The 19766-nt window shown below is 56.7% G+C and overlaps 9 protein-coding genes across 9 annotated transcripts; 2 read left to right on the top strand and 7 right to left on the bottom strand.

Moving 5' to 3' along the window:
- Positions 1-259: 259 nt before the first annotated feature.
- B0T26DRAFT_639291 (uncharacterized protein) lies at positions 260-529 on the top strand (the record flags this gene model as incomplete). Its single annotated transcript, XM_060437124.1, has 1 exon — positions 260-529. The coding sequence occupies one exon, from the start codon at positions 260-262 to the stop codon at positions 527-529; it is 270 nt and encodes an 89-aa protein (XP_060301495.1).
- Positions 530-1919: 1390 nt separating this feature from the next.
- On the bottom strand, positions 1920-2276 carry B0T26DRAFT_748824 (uncharacterized protein; the record flags this gene model as incomplete). The annotated part of the gene is made up of 2 exons (XM_060445014.1): positions 1920-1991; positions 2052-2276. 2 exons carry the CDS (start codon positions 2274-2276, stop codon positions 1920-1922), a joined length of 297 nt encoding a protein of 98 aa, XP_060301494.1.
- Positions 2277-3065: 789 nt separating this feature from the next.
- On the bottom strand, positions 3066-4253 carry B0T26DRAFT_748823 (uncharacterized protein; the record flags this gene model as incomplete). Its single annotated transcript, XM_060445013.1, has 3 exons — positions 3066-3632; positions 3720-3927; positions 3988-4253. 3 exons carry the CDS (start codon positions 4251-4253, stop codon positions 3066-3068), a joined length of 1041 nt encoding a protein of 346 aa, XP_060301493.1.
- A 1030-nt stretch (positions 4254-5283) lies between these two features.
- On the bottom strand, positions 5284-6250 carry B0T26DRAFT_639533 (protein-tyrosine phosphatase-like protein; the record flags this gene model as incomplete). The annotated part of the gene is made up of 2 exons (XM_060437144.1): positions 5284-5615; positions 5686-6250. The coding sequence occupies 2 exons, from the start codon at positions 6248-6250 to the stop codon at positions 5284-5286; spliced, it is 897 nt and encodes a 298-aa protein (XP_060301492.1).
- A 689-nt stretch (positions 6251-6939) lies between these two features.
- B0T26DRAFT_849158 (uncharacterized protein) lies at positions 6940-11829 on the bottom strand (the record flags this gene model as incomplete). The annotated part of the gene is made up of 4 exons (XM_060447619.1): positions 6940-9333; positions 9517-10365; positions 10603-10922; positions 11367-11829. 4 exons carry the CDS (start codon positions 11827-11829, stop codon positions 6940-6942), a joined length of 4026 nt encoding a protein of 1341 aa, XP_060301491.1.
- A 388-nt stretch (positions 11830-12217) lies between these two features.
- B0T26DRAFT_180060 (uncharacterized protein) lies at positions 12218-13431 on the bottom strand. Its single transcript, XM_060433610.1, has one exon. The coding sequence runs from the start codon at positions 13225-13227 to the stop codon at positions 12514-12516; it is 714 nt and encodes a 237-aa protein (XP_060301490.1). The 5' UTR covers positions 13228-13431; the 3' UTR covers positions 12218-12513.
- Positions 13240-14276, bottom strand: B0T26DRAFT_738918 (uncharacterized protein; the record flags this gene model as incomplete). The annotated part of the gene is made up of 7 exons (XM_060443648.1): positions 13240-13441; positions 13528-13610; positions 13666-13746; positions 13814-13843; positions 13916-13939; positions 14079-14109; positions 14176-14276. The coding sequence occupies 7 exons, from the start codon at positions 14274-14276 to the stop codon at positions 13240-13242; spliced, it is 552 nt and encodes a 183-aa protein (XP_060301489.1).
- A 1003-nt stretch (positions 14277-15279) lies between these two features.
- B0T26DRAFT_603597 (ribosomal protein S18) lies at positions 15280-15798 on the top strand (the record flags this gene model as incomplete). Its single annotated transcript, XM_060435787.1, has 2 exons — positions 15280-15534; positions 15622-15798. Coding segments are annotated over 2 exons (432 nt in total), but the record flags the coding sequence as incomplete, so codon positions are not given.
- Positions 15799-16533: 735 nt separating this feature from the next.
- Positions 16534-19087, bottom strand: B0T26DRAFT_636515 (uncharacterized protein; the record flags this gene model as incomplete). Its single annotated transcript, XM_060436836.1, has 2 exons — positions 16534-16699; positions 16758-19087. The coding sequence occupies 2 exons, from the start codon at positions 19085-19087 to the stop codon at positions 16534-16536; spliced, it is 2496 nt and encodes an 831-aa protein (XP_060301487.1).
- Between the last annotated feature and the right edge of the window lie 679 nt (positions 19088-19766).

Genomic DNA, 19766 nt, shown 5'->3' with positions numbered 1-19766 from the left:
CCCGTGTTCTTATTGGCTGCTGGGCGGTGTAAGGTAAGTAACCTGGAGGGGCGATAAGATAAGGCAGCTATCAAAGGCGGTTAGAGGCGGCACAATCTATTCAACTCGACCAATTCTGCTTTTCGGTCCTTTTTTTTTCACTTATCGACAAATCTCCCCCCCCACCCACTTCACGAGCTCGCCAACCTCTCCGCAGCCTCGAAACAAACCCAACGAAAACGCCCCTGCCCAACAGGGGAGAAAGAAGAGAATCCAGAAAATGGCGCAGGGCAGCCTCAAGAAGACGGCCACGCCCAACCCGGGCAAGACCAAGCCGTCGCGCCACGCCAAGCGCGGCGCCATCACCAAGCCAAAGACTGTGCGCACGGCCGCCGACAAGCTGCAGAAGAAGTACACGGGCGGCATGGTCGGCAAGACGGAGAAGATGCTGGCCGCGCGCGTCGGCCACCTCGAGCTCATCGACAAGGTGTGGAAGAAGGACAAGAAGGAGGCCGTCAAGGTCAAGGGCGGCACGCGCAAGTTTGGCTAAGGCTTTTGTGTCTTTATGGGGAGGCGAGGCGAGGCGAGGCGAGGGACGGACGACACAAACCAGCGAGTGAAACAAATTGCTGCGGAAATCATCTTGTGTTGTGTCGTGGTGCGAAACAAGGCGGTCGGACGACGGCAGCCTCTGGAACAATGCATGCGTGCGCTTCGGCCCATCCAAGGGCAGACTCAAAAGTGAGCAACGAGCCCTCACCACGGCTGCGCGCGACTGGGCTACACGGCAACGACAACGGCGACACAACACCAAATCCTTCTCTGTCTTGGCCTGTCTGTTTGTCCGAATTCCTCTCTTGGTGCTTGAGACAGACGAAATCCTCCCACCAGACACGGGCGGTCCTGCCCGGAACCCGAAAACTCCACCGCCAACGCCCTGGGAAAAGGCGCGAGATGGGGGAAAAAAGAGAGTCTGTTTTATTCCAATTGCTTGCTTGGCATCTATCATCGTCTTCGTCATCATCATCATCATCGGGGGAGCGATCCAGGCGTTTTGGGTTTAGGTTTGGGTTTGGGTTGGTTTCTCGGTCGGTCTGCGTGGTGGGGGGGATTTGTTTCTTTTCGGGGAAAACAAAACAAAATAAAAATCTTGAAACAACTACCCAAGGCTCTAGCCAGTTGTATTATCTGTTATGTGATTTACTGCCCGCCGTATCTATCCCCAAGATATGGTTCTGTGTGTCTGTGTGGCTCTGCCAATTCAGATGCCGTAAAGATAGGTGTGAGGTGAGAGTCGGTTTGATTGTGGGTTGATTCGACTTTCGGCGGATTTCTTCTCCGAAGTGAATGAAATCGATGTGGGTAGATAAGGGCGGTTCCTAAATTCGCTACCGGCAGCAAGAGCAAGATTGACACCTTTCGACAAGCGCAACAGGGACACTGTGTGGTTATAGCAAGCTCGTGGTATGTAAGTCACCAGAGACAGAATTGGGCACTAAGTAAATGTTATATTTCGTCTGCTTCAATAAGGCTTGCCTCAAGGAGGGACTTCTAAAATTAGATTTATCAGAAAAGTGAAATGGCTCATACTCATCACCACGTACAAATTAAAGGTTAACACAGGCACTTGCCGTTAGATAAGTAAATAGTTTCCTCCGCCAAGTTATTTGCCTAGGGTATCTTTTGTATCTAAATTTCTTCTTGTTCCATTCCCCCACACTCGACAGCCGATGGATGGTAGGACAAGTTTAGTTCTGTTGTTGTACATAATGATGATGATACAGCCCGGTATGTCAACCAGTAAAAGAAATAAAATTCAAATCAGGTATCGCATCTTAGCTAGCTTAGCCAGCCATTCTCGTCATGACATCGTTACATTAACAAAAACCGCATCTTAGACCGCTCTCTCTCTCTCTCTCATAGGCTACGAGAGAGGAACTCTAAAAGAAGCGTCTCCGCGCGCGCCTCGAGCCCCGCCCGTCGGTGCCGCGCATGCGACGAGTGCCGGCAGCCTAACACGATCAAGGTCAGTACTAACGAAGCAGGTACAGATTATATATGCATGTGATTACCTTTTGCCCCGGGCGGCCCGTCAGCGAGCCCTTGAGCCGCAGCAGCGCGCCGGAGAGCTTGTCGCCGAGCGAGGCGTGGCGCTTCTGGTGGTGGACGGGCGCCACGACGGCTGTGTGGGTGTGATGAGTGTGGTGAATGTGGTGGGCGGGGGCGACGGCGACGCGGCGGCGGTGGTTGAAGATGCCGCCGCGGCCGTGGGTAGCCGTGGCCGGGGTGGTGGCCATGGGAGTGGCGCGGTGTGTGCGGGAGAAGAGAGGCATTGTACTGTGGCTTGTTGAAGATTTGTGTGGTTTGTTACCGGTTTTGATGTTGTGCTTGTTTCACTGGTTATGTGCAGCAGATGATAAGATAGTGAATGGTAATGATAATGATAATTGTGAAGCAGGCGGGATATCACAGCTTGTTATATACACGGTTTGGTATTTGATCTACGCTGGAGGGCTAGTGACGGTGAGGGGAGGTGAAAGGAAGCTGGCAGGTCTATGACATCAATTGTTGAACATGTTCCTTGCAACAGCCAGCCATCTGCCACCACTTCGCAGCCCAGATGCGCTACAGCGATTTGTGATGGCTGCTGTCGCTTCGCCAAGCTCGCGTGTGTCCACGATGACGATGAACCCTTGGTGTGTCTCGACAAAACTTGGCCACAAAGGTCAGCCCCGCGGCGTCGTCGTCAGTGGCGGCGTCCTGGGACCGCCGTTCATTGGGGCTTGGCTGGTGGTTCTGGGGTAGCAGGGGTCCTCGGCACCCAATTGCGGCTTGAACGCTATGGTGTCGCCGTGACACTGAATCTGGCCGGATGCAACAGCCACCGAGTCACGTGAGATAGGCGGAGCGTGACCCCTACCTGAACCATTTCAAATCCAAGCTTGGACCAGACGCAGCTAAAAGAAATGCGCGAGGGTATTCCGAGGATTTAAATTGAATTGAATAATTAGCTAAGTATTCCGCAAACGCACCCACCGAGGCCACATTAACGCGACGGTGCGACACGACACGATACAACACGGCGCCTAGGCGTGCGAGGCTTGGAAATCGTCGGCGTAAAAGTACAGATAGGCCAGGTTGGAGGGGTTGTAGAAGCGGATTTCAAGCGCGCCGCTGCCAATCGAGTCGGTGGTGAACGGTATGCCCGTGGCGCGGGTGAAGGCGGAGCTGGACGTCTGCGGGCACGCGACGGTGCCGACCTTGACGCCCGCGTACCAGACATCGATTCGAGAGTACGCGTCGAAGTTGAGGCACCGGAACATGAACGACAATGAATACGCCGTCGACGGCCGCGCCTGAAACGTCTCGGCGATGCCCAGGTAGCCGCCGCCTGTGGTGGGTGGGTACACGCGGATAACAACAGTTCCCCCGGCACAATACGCCGCCCCAGCCGTGCAGGGATTGACCCCGTTTATGACCTCGAGCCGCCCGCCCGTAGTCGTCCCCGTGTTGCTCCACGGCAAGATGTTGCCCGTCTTCGAATAAGTCTCGAAATTGCCGTTGACCACCGGGTTGGCTGAGATGGTTGTCGCCGGTGCCGCTACCGATACCGTTGCTACCGCCTTGCTCGTCACCGTCGAAACGGCCGTGCTCTGTTTGGCAAACGCACAAGTCAAGTCAGCTCCTCCACCTAGCCCGCAGTTAGCGCCAAAGGAAGGAAGGGAAAGGATTTCACGCACGGTAGCCTCGACAAGGACCGTCGAGACCGAAGTCTCAACCACGGTCACGGTTGACGCCGTGGCCGTCGACAGGAAGCAGCTGCAGGCGCTGCTGATGCGCGCCTCCTTGGTCGAGCACTGCGAGATGATGGCATCTGCCGGTTCCATCGTGGAGGTGGAGACGCTCGCCACGCGCTTCTGGAAAATGGTGGTGCCAACCACGCCGGTCCTGCAGTCGAGGCAATGGGTGAGCGGTCCGCTTCTCCTCCGGAACAGGAACACGACTTACTGCGTTGTGGTCCCTGTCGTCGTCGTGAGCGTCGTCAAGGCGGTCTGGACGGTGACCTGTGTTGACACGGCCGTCGTGAGCTCGGTGACGGTGGTCGTGACGGGCGCCAGGGACAGCCATGAAGAACAAAACGACTCTCCGGCCGTTGGGTCCGCCCCGAGGGCGCCGAAGCACCTCGGGGATCCGCACGTGGTGGGAATTTTGCAGCCCGCGTTGGCCACGCCGGCCAGGAGGCCGACGCCCAGGCAGACCGTCCAAGATTTCATACTTTTCTTTCAATAGGGCGTATAAACGAGTGTGGTGCGCCCGAAACGGACGACGAAACGAACGACGGTAAGGGGAAAAAAGAAAAAATGAGTGGCGCCGGAAGAGGCTTTCGGCGGGAGATCCAGATGCAACAACAGATCGGGGGCGCTACCCTATATATCAGGACGGGGTTTATTCTTTATTGTACATGTCGACAACCCCTTTCTCGCGTCGCTCGGCACGCACTATTGGCTCTGCCGATCTGGTCCCAAAGCTCTGGATCCACGTCAGTGGCTGGATTGGCTGCCAGAGCCGCACTATCGATCGCCTAGACGGAGGCTAAACCGGGGTGGCCCATTCAGCTTGGACTAAGCCGCCGGTCTAGACCGCGTGCGGCCCCGCCTAGCACGAGGGAAATTGGCACCGCAGGCCCGAGTTTCAATAGAAAAATGATTTGTTGTTGTTGTTGTTGTTGAACACCACGTATAATGACCAAGTGGTCTTTCTTCACCATCGCCAGGATCGGCGCTTTGCCTGCTTTCCGGGGCTCTGGAATTCTGAGCGGAATCGCGACTGGACGACGGACGGGCCATTCAACGACGCGCCCATGCCGAGGTACGGGCCCACTTCGCGGACCAAGAGTCCGGGACGGCGGTGGGCCTGCGCCCGTTTTTGTTTAATTAATTTTCTAACCCCTGAGGCCCCGGCGTCGTGGGACCGAACCAGCTCGAGGCGCCTCCGTACATGTACGTACCATGCTCATTCACGAGTGCAAGGCTAGGAGGCCGCAGGGAAATATTCAGTAAGTAAAACAAATCAATCACACCATAGCCCTAGAGGCTGCATGCGTGTAATGAAGGAAAAAAAAAACAAATCAAGAATTGGTTTTGCCATTTTGGCGGCGACCAAATTTTCATTGCAGGACGCTGGCCGGGTATGCATGTACTCTCTGCACCTCAGGCCAAAGACGCGTGATGCAAAGTGCGGCCTTGAAAACGATACGTGGGGTCAAACAAAAATTAAAGAACGACAAACACACAAAGGCCGCCCTCAGCCCTCAACGAGATTCTTCTTGATCACCGCGACGTCCTCGGCCGAGAAGCCGAGCGTGTGCCTCACGTAGCCCTCGAAGCCGCCGTACTCGCGGTCGACGGCGGCCACAAAAGCCGCCCAGCACGCCCCGCGCAGGCTGATGAGGTTGTGGAACCCCGGCGCGTCAGGCCCGGCCGCGCCCGACCCCTTGAGCGCAAAGGCGATGAGCTGCTCGCGCGCCGGCTCCGTGCCGATGCGCGACAGCAGGTAGTCGTGCGCGATGTCGTCGGCCGCCGCCCCCGCCAGCGCCATCAGCAGCCCCGCCACGACGCCCGTGCGGTCGCGCCCGGCTGCCGGTCTTGTGTCAGTCAGTTGAACAAAAGGAGAAGAGGAAGGGGGAAAACGAGAATGAAACCCCACCAGTGCAATGAAACAGAAACCCCTTCGCCGGCTCGTCGCGCACGTGCTCCAGCAAAACCTTCAAATTCGCTCCATACAGCCGCAGCACGTCGAGGTACATGGCCTCGTACCCTTTTTCTCCGCCGCCATCGACGAAATCGCGCACCTCGACAACCGCCTCGAGCTCGACGGCCGGCGTCCATACGTTCTCGATCCCGGGCACTGACGGGTCCGGCTGCGCGGTGTGTTCCTCGACGGAGCGGAAGTCGAAGATCTTGGTGATCCCCAGCCGCCGCGTCAGCACCGCCTTGGCGTCGTCGCTGAGCCCGGGCCCGAGCAGGAACCCGCCAGAGCGGAACGCGTAGCCCGGCCGGATGCCATCAACACTGCTGCTGTTGCCGTCGCTGGTTGTTTGTGCGTTTTGCTGCTGCTGCTGCTGGCGGCCAATGTCGCGCGTGTTGAACGTGCCCGGGACGTATGCAAAAGGCGGGCTCTGCAGGGCGGCGTACAGCTGGGCCTTGGGGATGGGCACGGCGACGTCGGTGGCAGCCAGTGCGGCGAGGTCGGCGGGGGATGTTGCCGCCATGTTGGCTATTATTATTACCCAAGGTAAAGTACCGAGAGTATGTGTGTTTATGACAAGGTGAGATGAGATGCGAGGTATCCAGCTGGTGTGGGAACCTGAGGTCAGTTTTGTCAAGGCAGGCGAGAACGGTAATGCTGGTGGTCTTGCTGTCGTCGTCGCTGTTGCCGTTGCCAATTGCAACGGCTCTGCTATTATGAACTAGGGTATTTGTATTGTATTGTAGGTACACTGCACTTGCAGACTGGACTTGCGGAAAACAGAGAAGCAGGCCCAAGCATCTATACACCGATGAGAGAAGGAACCCCTCCGCCAGGGAGGGGAACTTGTGTCGTTGAAGAAGATCTGTAGCATCGTACCAGACCACCACCGCACCCCACAGAATCCCTGCTTCCCGTCCCCTCTCCCTTCCCGCTACTACTACACTATCTTGCCGCGACTGATGCAGGGTGTCTCTAACCCGTTACTGTGTGACCTGTCACCGAACCGTAAACTGTAAAGTAACATGCATTCAGAACGAACATGTCTAGCTAACAACGGTCAACCGGGGCCCCTGCTCAACGACAATACCAATATCATAAAGTACAATTTATAAGGCTACTTCATAGGTCTGGCTACCTAGGTATTATCCATCTGCATTCTGCAATCAGTCTGCTTCTAGTCCAACACACAGCGTCGTGCACCGCCGGCCGTCAGTCCGATGCATAACCCCGTTGGAATTCACGCCCGGTCCGTGTCTGGGTCGGCGGCCACAAGTGTCCCGCGTGCCCGTCGCCGTCCTCGGACCCCAAAACTACCCGGTCGTGCTCCGCACCCTCGCTCTCCTCGAGCACCGTCTGCCCCATCACACACTCGCGCTCCGAAAACCCCTGGCCTGCCCCTCGAGTCTTGAAATGGTCCGGGACCGTGTGCCCCGGCCCCGGCCCTGGCCCTGGCCCTGCTTGCCCGCCCCCGTGCAGCACGTCTAGCTCTATTGTCTGGCCCCTGTTGGCGCTCGACGGTCCGGGGCTGCCGCTGTGAAAATGCCTTGGCGATGCGGCGCGGTTGCTTCTGCGGCCACTGACTCTGCGGACGAGGTCCGCCGCCTTGGCCCCGATGCCTGTTGCCTCCTCCACCGCCTCGGCTGCCGACTCGAGAGCCGCCCGGTTCAAGTGGGCCGCCCTCTCGTCGATCAGCCGGTTCTTCTTGCGGATTTCCGTCCAGCGAGTCATGGCACCGAGCTCCAGGATGTTGACTCGCCGCATCTTGGATGACGGGTTGCCCACGAGAATCGGGCGCCACATCTCCTCTTCCGTCATGCCGTGCTGGTTGCCCCCCAGCCCAGGCCCGCTCGACCGCCGCCGGATGCTCTCCCTGCGTATCTGCGTCCACTTTTCCATCTCCAGAGTCTTGGACCTCGGGATGATTTGCACCTCCTTGAACCGGATGAGCACCGCAAGCAGGAGCACCGTCAGCACCAGCAGTATTCCCGCTACACCACCCGTCGCTACCCGCTGTCCAAGGTTGCGCTGAGCCATGCCTCCAATCCCCGTGGCCAGAGCCGCGAAGAGAAAGCCAAGCGTGTGGCAGACGGCAAACCCCGCCGTCACTCGTGGAAACGACGAGTAATTTGTCCGCTTTGGCGACTTGTTCGACGAGCCACGCGGTCTCCCCGTCATGCCGGGCTGGAGATCCGAACAGTCAAATGTCTCCATGATGAGCCCGTTGCACTCGGATATCGCGAGCCCCGAGAGGTTGCCAATCAGCGCTGCCAGCAGGACGGGCACCTCGACAGGGACCGGTGGCCCCGCCGAGGCCGCCGTGTATGCGGTTCCGACAAGAGGCAGAAAGATGCAGAATATCGCGCGTCTAAGAAGGCGAGATGTCCACGCGAACCTGGTTGTCAATGTGTCTTCGCTTGTCTGTTGCTGGTGGTGTCTTCCCCGCGAGAAGATGTTCGCCTTTTGGAAAGGAACGGCGACTAGAGCCCCGATCGAGACGAAGGCTACCGAAAGCCCGACCATGGGCGACTTGAGCATGTAGTACCGCGACGTGAGTGACCCCAGCAGGACGATAATCAGCACCACCTGTGCGTATATCCAGCCCGTATAGACGGCCACGACCATGAATCCGGGCTGTCGAAGCATCTCTAGCGACAAAAAGACTCCGTGGTACACCTCCTGCCCCCACCACGTCGGGCCATCCTTTACACGGTGCATCATGACCTCGCCTCGGGCAACTCTTCGAGACACGTGGTCACCTTTTCTGACTTCGGCCACAGATCTCCTGAACGGCGAACGTCGGACCTCGGGGCAGACGACATTGAGAAGCAGAACCGCCGCGATCAGCACGATGCTGATATAGAACCCCCACGACGGGTTGAGCGTGTTGATGATGGTTGCCCCGATGGCAAACCCGATGCCAAGGGAACCTGTGAAGCACCAGGTCCAGATTCCGAGCCAGACACCCATACCACCACCGTGTCTGCGCACGTCGTACTTGTCAACAATCTCCTGGTGCGGGTTACCACTCATCAAGGATGCGCCAAAGAGATCGGTTAGGATCGAGTGAAAGTTCATGCTCGCGAAGCCAAGTGTAAGACCCATGAAGGCACGCGAGCTGAGGAGAGCCCATCTCCACGTGCTAACATAGGGCGACCGCTGCACGCTGACGGATATGGCCTGCGGGAAAAGCAGAGGCATTGCAATGACGAGGCTCGACAGGATGTACGGTTTCCGTCCATGCAAGAGAGGAAGCGGCCAGAAGAAGAAGGTCGGAATTGCGAGCCCGACAAAGAAGAAGACGTTTCCCAGGATGGCGTAGTGCTCGAGGTCGGCAATCCAATACTGTATCGAAGGCACCAGTCCCGCGTAAATTCCAACCAGCATCCCAATAGACGCCGTGCTCAAGCAGGCGACCGCCGCTACAAATCTCTTTCGGACCGAAGACCAGTCTCGAGCGATGGGTTGCCTTCGATAGGCCCTTGCCAGACTGAACCTTTGGTTCTCCCGTATACTGATGTGTGATCTTCCATGAAGGCTAATACGTGAGTTACCATGAGCCGGTCGGCCATCCTCTGGCTCTTCGGCTTGCGGAAGCTCGTCTTGCTGTCCCGAATATAGGGAATGAGAAAGCTGTAACGGTCGTTCGTCTGATCCCCTAGCACCGTCGGAGCTTTGGTGGAGGTGTCCAGTTCCCCGGTCATACTCTTCGTCGTCAGCACCATCGAAGCTGGAAGAACCAGCTTCCCGGGTTCTCCCTTCTTCCGGGTTGCTTGGAGCCCCGTCAACTTTGTGATGCTGGAAGCTTCTGCGGTGGGATATCAGGGGGATATGGCAGCTACCACAGCTTCCAATCTTTCTGACAAACTTCATGTTGGGCAGGCATCCCGATGGTGGAAGGGAATCGTCTCCAGAATCTTGCTCGGGGTATTCCTCGAGAGCCTGGAATGAGGCCTGTCTCTTGGTCTGACGATTAGGGTGTAGGGCGGTCCGGCGCTGTTCCTGGAACCGATCCCTCTTAGGGTTTGCAACTGGCAACTCGTGCTCTGGATCCGGGGTAGACGATTTCAGGCTAGAAGTCCTCTCTGGGATGCTAAACGCGACGTTCCTACTGCGCATTCCAGGGGCTGACCGGTATCGTTTTGGGAGATGGCTCGTGGTAGCGTTGTTGACAAGCTTGATCTGCCCAGTAACATTTCCAGCCAATCCACCGCGAGAAATGGGCGCAATTATTTCGTCACTGCTCGACTCGTCCATGCTCGGGAGGCTCTCGTGGACGCTTGGCGGCGGATATGTGGCATCATGGCGGCAAATCTCGTCAAGCTCAAAGTTGCCAGTGTGTTGATTCTCTTCGCATTCGGCAACCTCTGTCGCCAGCACTATAGCTTCGCTGATGAGTTTCTCAAGATCGCTAACGGTTTGCTTGAATTTATTGTCAATCGAGGCAGGTGTCGTTAATCTCCGTGTCAGTGTCCGAAAGACGGGAGATTCTGTCTCGGGGGTGACCTGATCCAGGCTGTGGCTACCAGCGGCGCCACGTGCTGACTTTTTATCCGGCAAGTCTGTCAGTTTTGTCTTGTACGGCTCGTGAGGTTTGATCAAGTCGCGAAACCAATCCGCTGTCCGCTTGAGATGGAGCTTACCGGACAGCGAGGATCCGCCAGAACGAAGACTGCTCCGAAAGCCTCCGGAGTCGTACTCGAACGATCCCTTTGGGGTGACTGTGCGACTCTTTGAGAACTCGCGAGAAATACGCTCTACGTATCCAGGGCCATCCTTGTGTGTCGGAGTCCTGACCAGGCGGGACAGATGTCTCCCACTGGCGGTTCGCTCTAACCGGCTTCCGTTGTCGCATAGAGATTCCTAATATGCGACCAGTTCTGATGCCGATCTTGAGCTATTGAGGCGACGTCGACTCGAGCCTCGTCTGTCGTCCCGGTCTGCCCGATGAAGCCCGAATCTCAGGATTGGGTCTCCGGGGTCATCGCCACTGTACGGTTGAACTTTTGATGTGGCACAGTGCCCCTGATGTACGGACCGGAGAAAGTGCTCGTAAGGTACATGTGAGATGGTCGGCGGTGCCTCGATGTTCGGAAACGAGAAAATAATGTCTTTGCTAGGGCCAACGTTATAGAAGCTGACGGGCACCTCTCTGACTTTGGAGATGCCGCTGTGTCCGTCGTGTAGATGCTCGGCTGGCTTTTCGGCCGTAGACACGTGTGCCTTGAAACTTGAGGATCGGCTTGGAAAAGGTTTCCATAGGGAGAAGGTAGAAGCAGTGCTATCGGCTCGGTGGCTTGGAGAGGCAACCGGAGAGGCAGCCGGAGAAGCGGCCGGAGAGGCAGCCGGAGAGGCAAACCGGGAGGTAACCCGGGAGGCAACCTGGGAGATTTGCCCACGATTGTTAAAGATCACGGAATCGGCAGTGTCTTGATTTCCTTGGTCTACCACAGCCTCCTGCTGCCCCATGCCAAGGGGTAGGTGTGTAGTATCAGGGTCCAGGTCTAGCTGATCTTGATCGACTAGAGGGACGGGATCGATCCGGTTTTTTGGGGATTTTGGAATCTCCAAGATTCCCTCTGAGTACTTGAAGGGCGGTAGCCTGTAGATTGGGCCAATCTTTGAGATTGCGTGGTGACCCCTGTGGGGAGGCGTGAAAGAAGGCACGCCGATTGTAGGGCGCACTTTGACAGCCGAGCTGTGTCCAAAGTGCTTGTGGGCCGAGACGTCAACCAGCTCCTCGCAGATATCGCCTCCCGTCAACGTCCGATATATGCGGCCGATCGTCGGTTTCTCAGCCTCGGGCTCTAGCGTCTTCTCGCCAAAGGGGAAGAGGTGCCAGCCCTTGTCAGGGAGCTCGATGCTGATATCCGGCGCCATCTCGACGCCCGAGTCGCAAAAATCTGCGCCCCTCAGCAAGCCCGGATGGTGTATTTCGGCGTGCGATTCAGCACTGTGCATCTGAGGGTCGATGCAGACAAGCCGCTGTATCCTGCCAGGCGAACAGGGCCGGCTGAAGGCTGTGTTGGCGTAGCTAGGTAGCCTGACTACAGGGTTCGGATCGAGGGGGCCGATGGCCGAGTCCAGACGAGGGGGTGGCATTCTTGAAGTGCTCGCGGCAGGATTTGGAACTGAGGCTGGTGTTGTGTTGATATCTGAGAAGGCAACTGGGCTGGACACCTTGGGAGACTCAACGACAAGCGATGGCAAGGGGAAGCTGCTGTCGACTAAAGGCGAATGCGTGGCTGATAACTGCAGAATTGCCTGCCGGTAGGTTGCGCTTTCGATAGTCCCAGTCAGAGACGTGTCATCGCTGGCAGGCGGCCAAGATGCAGGCGATGCTAAAGAGCAGCACGGAATAGACTCTTCGGCTTTGGAAGACGGTGCCCGGGTTCCACGCAGCCGCCCGACTAGGCCCATAGGTTCTGTCGGATTCCTCGCCTTCGTTCACGGAATCGGCGAGAGAGGAACAGACAGTTACGCCAAAAGTGTCTGGTCTCGACCAATGGACGATTCTAGGAGTGTTTTAGCCAGTAGTGGTGACAGAGAGGTTCTGTCGGACGACTGGCCTTTGTAGGTGGCGCCCGAGGTGGATGTCAATCGGCGTGGGCATCAGGGGGCCCGAGCAAAGCAAACTCGACAAAATGAAGAAGGGCTATCAGAGATTGGAAGTCGAGAACTCGAATAGAACTAAGGGCATTGAAAAGGGCTGTGGCTGTTTAAGGGGTGTCTAGGTCGGTAGTAATGATTTCGAATGATGTTGGTTCGAGGCTACAGATTCGGGAGTTAGTTGGAGGCGAAGTGAGGTTTGGAACAGACAAGCTTGGCATCCACCAGTACATACTCGGGTCTGGGGAGACGAGGGAGGGCTGAAAGACACCCGACGTGTACTAGGAAGGCGCGTTGTAGATGAACTATAGTAGGGTCTAGGTAGGATAGTTCCTTAGGAACTGGGCCGTGTGGGAAGGGATGGGACGGAGAGAAAGAGCGACCAAGTAGTGCCAGGTAGTAAATACGGTACGTTAAGGTAAACGTACTCTTACTAGTAGTATTACCTACCAGGTACTGAAGGTAGTTTTTTCCGGCCCAGATCTCAGGAGACTGGCAACTATCCAGTTCAATTTTGAGATGGCGGGCCCAATCACCAGGCGTCCCATTAAACATGGTATTGCCCTGCCAAACTGCCACTTCAACACCTGCCAAGACCCTTGTGCCGTATCTAGGCTTTCCGTTGGCACGAGTACTGGTACTCGGTGCTGAGACCGTCCCAAGCCAAGGTGGGACAAGTGGCAGTGTCCGCCTGTTAGTCCCTGCCGTCCATGATATTTTTGTACACGGGCACCAGACTGAAAATAAACCAAACGCCGCCTTCCATGCTGAAAACCTTTCCGCAAAATGCTTTCTCCACCGTACTCGGCAGTCTCCGCAGGCCGGTCGGTTCCCGTCATAAACTCTTGGTCTGCTCGAGCGGAGCCCCCACATGTTGCGCGAGGCTGCCATGGCCAACCCAGATTAGAGCAGCTCAAAGTCGTCCAGCTTGTCGCGGTACTTCATAATGTTCTGCTTGATCTTGCTGCCCACGGTCCACGTGACGAAATCCTCCATGCTCCTGGTCACTAGGAAGGCCGGGTCCCGAATCTCTTCCACTCCGACCCGTACGTGCCCTTGCTCAATGAGCTTGGTGGCCGCCTGTACTGTCTCGGCCATGCGCAGCCTGGGCAGTGTTAGCGCAACATACTGGCAGTCAGAGGTACCTCGCAGGGTAGGAAGCGCGAGCGGAGGAGTTTGTGGGATTTTTACCGAGTCATTACTACTGGCAACCGCCGACGAGCCATGGCGGATACTGTGACGCCTTTCTCGACCTGTGACAGCTTCGACTTGGTCTGAACATGGCGTGTCAGTGTTCTGATGGTGGTAATAAGCAAGCGGTGTACATACCGACAGGATGCCCATGTCGTACAGCTTGTCGAGGAGCAGCTCCTCGTGCTTGCGTCTCACCTCGTTCTCTGGGGGGAGAAGCTGTTTTGCACCATCAATATTCGCCTTCCTTCGGGTGGAATGGGGGGGGGGGGGGTTGTCTACATACACTTAGGCGATGCGCCAATTGTCGCAAAGACTATGCCCTTGTTAGCTTCCTGCGCCACTGGAATCGCGCAGGACGTCGACTCTTGCGGCGGTAGTGACTTACGCCGCATATTCTGTTGTACTTGTGCTGTTTGACAGTTAGTAAGCCATCGAGCCGAATATGCAATCATCACAATGAGCCTGAACGCTTGTTCGAAGCCCCTGAGCACAAGACTCTCAGAGAACCGAAGTTCTACAGCACGAGATAAAATAATTTAGAGACATACATAGTCCTCTGGCTTCTGAATCATGTACCGTCTGAGTCGTAAAGTTAGGAAGCGGGCTAGATGGTAAACGTGTATTAATGGATGAGTGAGCGCTCACCTGGCGACATCGTGGTCTCTGTGCTGGTTGTCTTGCTTGTAGTTGACAAAGTCGTGCTTCTTGAGGAGCTTGGACTCGTGGAACTTGAGTTTCCTGACCATGGCGGCGTGTTTTGCTTGCCGCGCGAACGAAATAGTCGGGGGGCGAGATGAGCAGTAAAGTGCTGCTGGGTTGTCTTTTCTCGTGTACCTGAAGGTGGCTACGGTTGACGATGAGCTCTTGAATTTTTGCTAGCCTGCTCTCAACGGCTGCCAAGCGACAGAGTTGCCCCACCCCCCCAAACCCATTTTCTAGGTTTTGCCTGCCGGCAGCCCAGACTGAAATTCAGCCCCTGCAACGGCCCACCCGCGGAGCTTGGGCCGTGTGGGCACGGGCTGACGGTTGCTGGCAGCTGCGCGGCAGGTGCTGGTCTGCAATTGAAAATGTTCGGGCCAAAAAGTCGCGAGGACAATTTAACCCGATCGAATCTTGGGATCTGGCCCATTTTGGCGACACCCCCGACGACGACTGATCGCCCTATTTTCGAGAGCGGGGAGAAGCCAGATTTGACCCTCTGCGCAGAGCAAGGAAGACAGACAACAATGTCGTCCTCGTGCCGGCAATGGGCGTCGTCGGCGCTGCGCCAGTGCCAGCGGCAGCAGCAACACCAATCGACCGGCCTGCTCTCGCAGCTTCAACGACAAATAGCCGCCGCAGCAACAACGCCGGTACCATCACTCCAGCGTGTCCAGAAGCTCCTATTCTCGACATCGTCGCCCTGTAAGCCACAGCTCCCCCCTCTCCTCGTTACTCGCATGATTTCGTTTTCCCCTCGACATCAACCAAGGAACTTGACTGACCTGGAACGACACAGCTTTAATCTCTCTTCCGGGCAGGGGCCACAGACAGTCCCTACTGTCGGGCGGTAGAAGCAGCGACGGCAGCGCTGGGGCGAGCAGCGCCATCAACGAAGGGCTGTCGTCGCTGCTGTCGTCGGACAAGCGTGCGCCCGCCAAGGGGGGAGCCGAAGCGGACATGATCTCGATGCTGGTCGACGGGGCGATGCGGTCGTCGAAGCGGCTCGAGAGTGGCAGCCCGGCCAGCAGCGCCGCTAGCGACGGCGCCGGCGGCGGGATCAACGCGACCAACTGGATCGGCGCGGTCGCCGGCAGCAAGACGGAGCGGCACTCGATGCGCGACTCCAAGGCCTACGCCGACAGCGAGGCGTTCCTGAGGCTGATGCCACGCCGGTGGAGGGCCGGCGACGTGTACGCGCCCAAGGACCTGGGCTCCGCCTCCCAGAAGAAGTACGCCAACGTCCAGCGACCCCGCGAGGACATCTTTGACATTCTGAATATAAACCCGCTTGACAACTACAAGGTCTGTTGTGCTCTCCATCATCCCTTACCACAAAAAACAAACCCAATCCCTTTTTTTTCCTTTGGAATAAAAAACTGACCAACGCAGAACTTCTCCGTCATCTCCGAGTTCATGACGTCGGCGGGGCGCATCAGGCCGGCGACGGAGACGGGGCTGCGGGCTGTGAACCAGCGGCGCATGGCCAAGGCGATCCGTCGCGCTATCGGCATGGGCCTGCACCCGAGCGTGCACCGGCACCCGGAGCTGCTCAAGAAGACGGTGCTGCAGGCGCGCGGCTCGCGCCGGACGGCGGCCTTGTATCAATAGAAAAACACAATAACTATTAAAAACGAAGTATATCCCTCCGTCCCGCTCGCCCGCCACGAGATATAGGTGGAGATGGAAAGATGGATGGGTGGATACATACCTATATATAAATGTACTGTAACAATACCTCGGACACAACAAACACGCAAATGTGTATCTGACTACCTACCTAGGCACACCTACCTTACTTGCCTACTTGACCTTAGCAATATATATTGTTAAAATGCGGGTGATGCATCCGTCCCTCATTCCCACCAAAATCAGAGGGATGGTCCATGGTGTGATGAATGCACCAATTGACTGATTCGAGGGGACCTGACTGTTTTTGCATTTTTGTATCTATACGAATGCGCAGCACACGAGTCGACTTGGCTAGCTTCTAGAATTGGGATACAGGGCTGCAATTTATGATCAAGTCTTCTGCCATTAATGCTATAAATCCAAAGAGCATCCTCTTTACAGAACCATCTGTATACAAGTAGGTATATATGGTGATATATATATGGCGTTAATATATGCGCGTCTATTTGTGTACGACCGCAATGCCATGCCTGTCCGCCACTGTACATACCCTAGTCTACCAAATCGAACACGGCCTTTTCTCTGTCTCTCTCTAAGGCTTGTTTATATATACAATATACATGTCCGCATACAAGTAAATACATACTTTTAGATGGGACCGAGATATGCTCATCACGCTTCTATCGGTCGTTGTATCTTGAACTTGGGCCCGTTGAGTGTTACCTGGACGCCTCTCCGGGCGAGGCTGGCCCACACGTCTGGAAACTCGTCCTTGGCCCACGCTTCGAATTCTTCCTTCTTGTCGTACTCTCGCAGGGCGTTGTACGTCACTCCGAGCCTAGAGGGGGGGCGTTAGTTGCAAGCATAATTTGACAGTAGAACAGATCAACACTCACGTCATTGCGGCTGGCGCGTAGCCGACGCTCGTCTCCATGTCCCGTATCAGCCGCTTGACCTCCTCCAGGAAGCCCTGGCCGGCGAGGGCGCCGCAGTACGACCAGAACACGGCCGGGGGGACCTCGAGGTCCATGCGCTGCATCTTGCGCCAGATCTCGCGCGCCGTCTTATCTCCAGACCAGGGCAGCTGCTCGCAGACCCAGAAGACGGCGGCCAGGCTGTTGTATGTGGGCCCTTCGGCCGAGTTGGTGATGTCGCTCCAGAACTGGAGGGCTGCGGGCGCGTCGTCGCCGGCCGCGTAGGCGACCATGAGGGCGTTGTACAGCTTGGTGCTCATCTGGACCGTCGCGTCCATCTTCAGCATGTTGTGCACCATGCGCAAGCTCTCGGCGTCGGGGTAGCGGCCGAGCCCCTCGAGGCACATCACGTACACCTCCTCAGTGGGCCGCAGCGCCGTGTTGCCTTGGGCGCGCATGTGCCCGAATATGTGGCAGGCCATGTCGGGGCGCTTACGATTGAAGAAAGCTTCCATGAGCTGAACTCGCTCCGCCGCCTCCATCTCGGGGAAGAACTGCCGCAGTAGCGAGTAGGCGTCCCACACGCGCGCCGTGCTGGTCTTTTTGTCGAGGCAGTACTGCACAAAGGCGTTGCGCACCTCGCCGCGCTCTTCTAGGCTGTACGACGCGGTATGGAGTGCCAGCGTGTCAATCACCTCGTAGTGCTGCTCACATCGCATCAAGACCATGCAGAGATCGACGACAGTCTCGGGCTCCAGGACGGCGTGGCGGTGCTCGAGCTCGCTGGTGACGTCCATGATCTGCTCGAGGTCTGGCTCGGCTTCGGTGCATAATGCCCGGATATATTTGTTCAGAATGGGGAAATGCTCGTTGTTCCAGCATTGGATCTCCCCAGTCTTGAGCTTTTGGTAGATGACATCGGCTCCGCCAAAGTCTTTTGCGCCAAGGCGATAATCCATCTGAAGAAGATAGGTAGACGACTCCTGTGGTATGCCCAGCTCCGAGCCCAGGGACAGAAAGCGCTCTGCAAGGTACGAGTCGTTTTTCTCGATGGCTGCTTGGATCAAGAGGTCGATGGTGGTCGAGTCGGGCGCTGGGCGCCTCTTGGCGTTGCCGGAATACCGCTTCGTACTCATCACATTGATCAGTTGCCTAATGTCCTCGACGCCTTTGTCCATGGCGAGCACGGCCCATTGGAGGATGACGTCCCATGTTGCCTTTGGCACGTCTGAGCTGATCAGGCCCTCGAAGATGGGCCGTATCCATTGCTGCTCGTTGTTGCGCACCGCGAACCCCACCAACTCCGCGTATGTTTCGGGCGTGGGCGACACTTTGGAAAAGATTGGCTTCTTAAACCACTGCTTCGTTTCTTGAACCCTGTCCCGTTCAGCGAAGAATGTGGTCATGATTTCATGGACGATTGGCTTGAACTCGACCCCGGCCTCGGTTGCCTTCTCCAACGTTTGGAGAAGTTCCTCTTCCAGGCCTTCGTTGGCGAGGCCTTGTAAGACGATTGGCCATAGAGATTTGGCCTCTTTGTACCTCGCCTTGTCGCCCCGGAGCTTGGCGCAGTGCTCAGACAGAAGCTCGGCGGCTTTGACCGGGGCTTCATACTGGGCCAGGGCTGTGAGATACAACGAGAAGTCGCTATGGATAGAACTGTCGGCAGGGCTCTCCTGGGCTGGCTCAACATGCTCGCAAAGATCAGCAGAATCGGGTAGGCTCTGGGTCCTCCGCCGGATCTCCCCGTATAATAACTCTGCAAGCTCTAAATGATCCTCAGTGCTCCCCTTCGGGGGGTCGGTAGCTACTTCCAGAGCCAGCCTTAGGTCTGCAAGCGTGAGACTACCTGCCTCGTCGCCTTCGGGTGCTGTGTCAACCAAGTGGCGGGTCAGGCTGGCAGCCAGAGATGCCTGGGTCGGGGTTAGGGGTTTTTGGGATTTCTTCTTGAATTCGATGTGGCGTCTCAAGCCAACGAGGAGGGTGCCCGGGGCGGGGAGGCGGGCGCCCTCGTGTTCCATGCTGCCAAACTTGAGGAGTACATCGTAGCCGGGCTCGAGATCGGGTTCCTTCAGCTGGCGCGGGGGCTTCTTGAAGACGCCGAAGAAGGTCCTGCGCGAGGGGTGGCGGACGACGAGCTGGAGCGGGCGGGGGGCGGCGCACGTCAGTGGCGATGGCGACGGCGATGTCGTTAATGTCGTCGTCGAGAGACAGCGGCAGCGGCCGGGGAGGAGGGCCGGGGGACAGGGCTGCAGAAAGCCACGGCCTGCCAGCAATTGACGATAGACATGGCGTGTCAACTGCGACCGCATGGTGGGAGACGACTAATGCTAGCCAGTCCTGCTCGTGCTCGCGTGCCGATATCCGCCTGTTGTTAGCCGATGGGAACTAATTGGGTGGTGGAAGCGGGCTGGGCGGTCGCTGCGCACCTGATCATGTTGCGGCGTGTCGGTGACGGCTGTAGTGGTTGTGGAGCGACGCCTGTGGTTTTTTTGCACCCTTTTTCTTTCCGTCGTCTTGAAGCTTTTCAATTGATGACCTCAATAATTTGCTGTCGCGCGGCTGGAGCTACAGGAGCTGCCAGTTTGCGGTGGGTCTGCAACCCCCCACTGAGGCCCAAGCTCTCGGCCGAGAATCTCCCGAGAGTTGACTGTCTCTCTCAGTCGGGAAGGAGCAGGGATGCTGTTTGACAAGTGTTTTGAAACTAAAGCTGGGCTCTTGTTTAAGATATTAACACGGACTTGTGTGAATTAGCATTCCATTTAAGAGACTGACAGTTTCGTTAATTAGACTTTGAAGTGTCAATGTTGGTATTGTACAACCCTAACCCTAGGCGCAGAACGAACCAGAGGGACGGACGTCTTGTGTCAATGAGACGAGAGCCAAACGACAACAATTAGCAGAGACGATGAAATAGTTGTCACAACAACCGAAAGAAGCGAGTAGCCAAAGAGAGCTTGAGTTTGACCAACAGAGAGCCATTCACGCTTT

The sequence above is a fragment of the Lasiosphaeria miniovina genome (assembly GCF_030549165.1).
Source record: "Lasiosphaeria miniovina strain SMH2392-1A chromosome Unknown B0T26scaffold_2, whole genome shotgun sequence".
Lineage (NCBI taxonomy): Eukaryota > Fungi > Ascomycota > Sordariomycetes > Sordariales > Lasiosphaeriaceae > Lasiosphaeria > Lasiosphaeria miniovina.
Note: the sequence above shows the minus strand (reverse complement) of the source record. Positions and strands in the feature narration are given on the sequence as shown.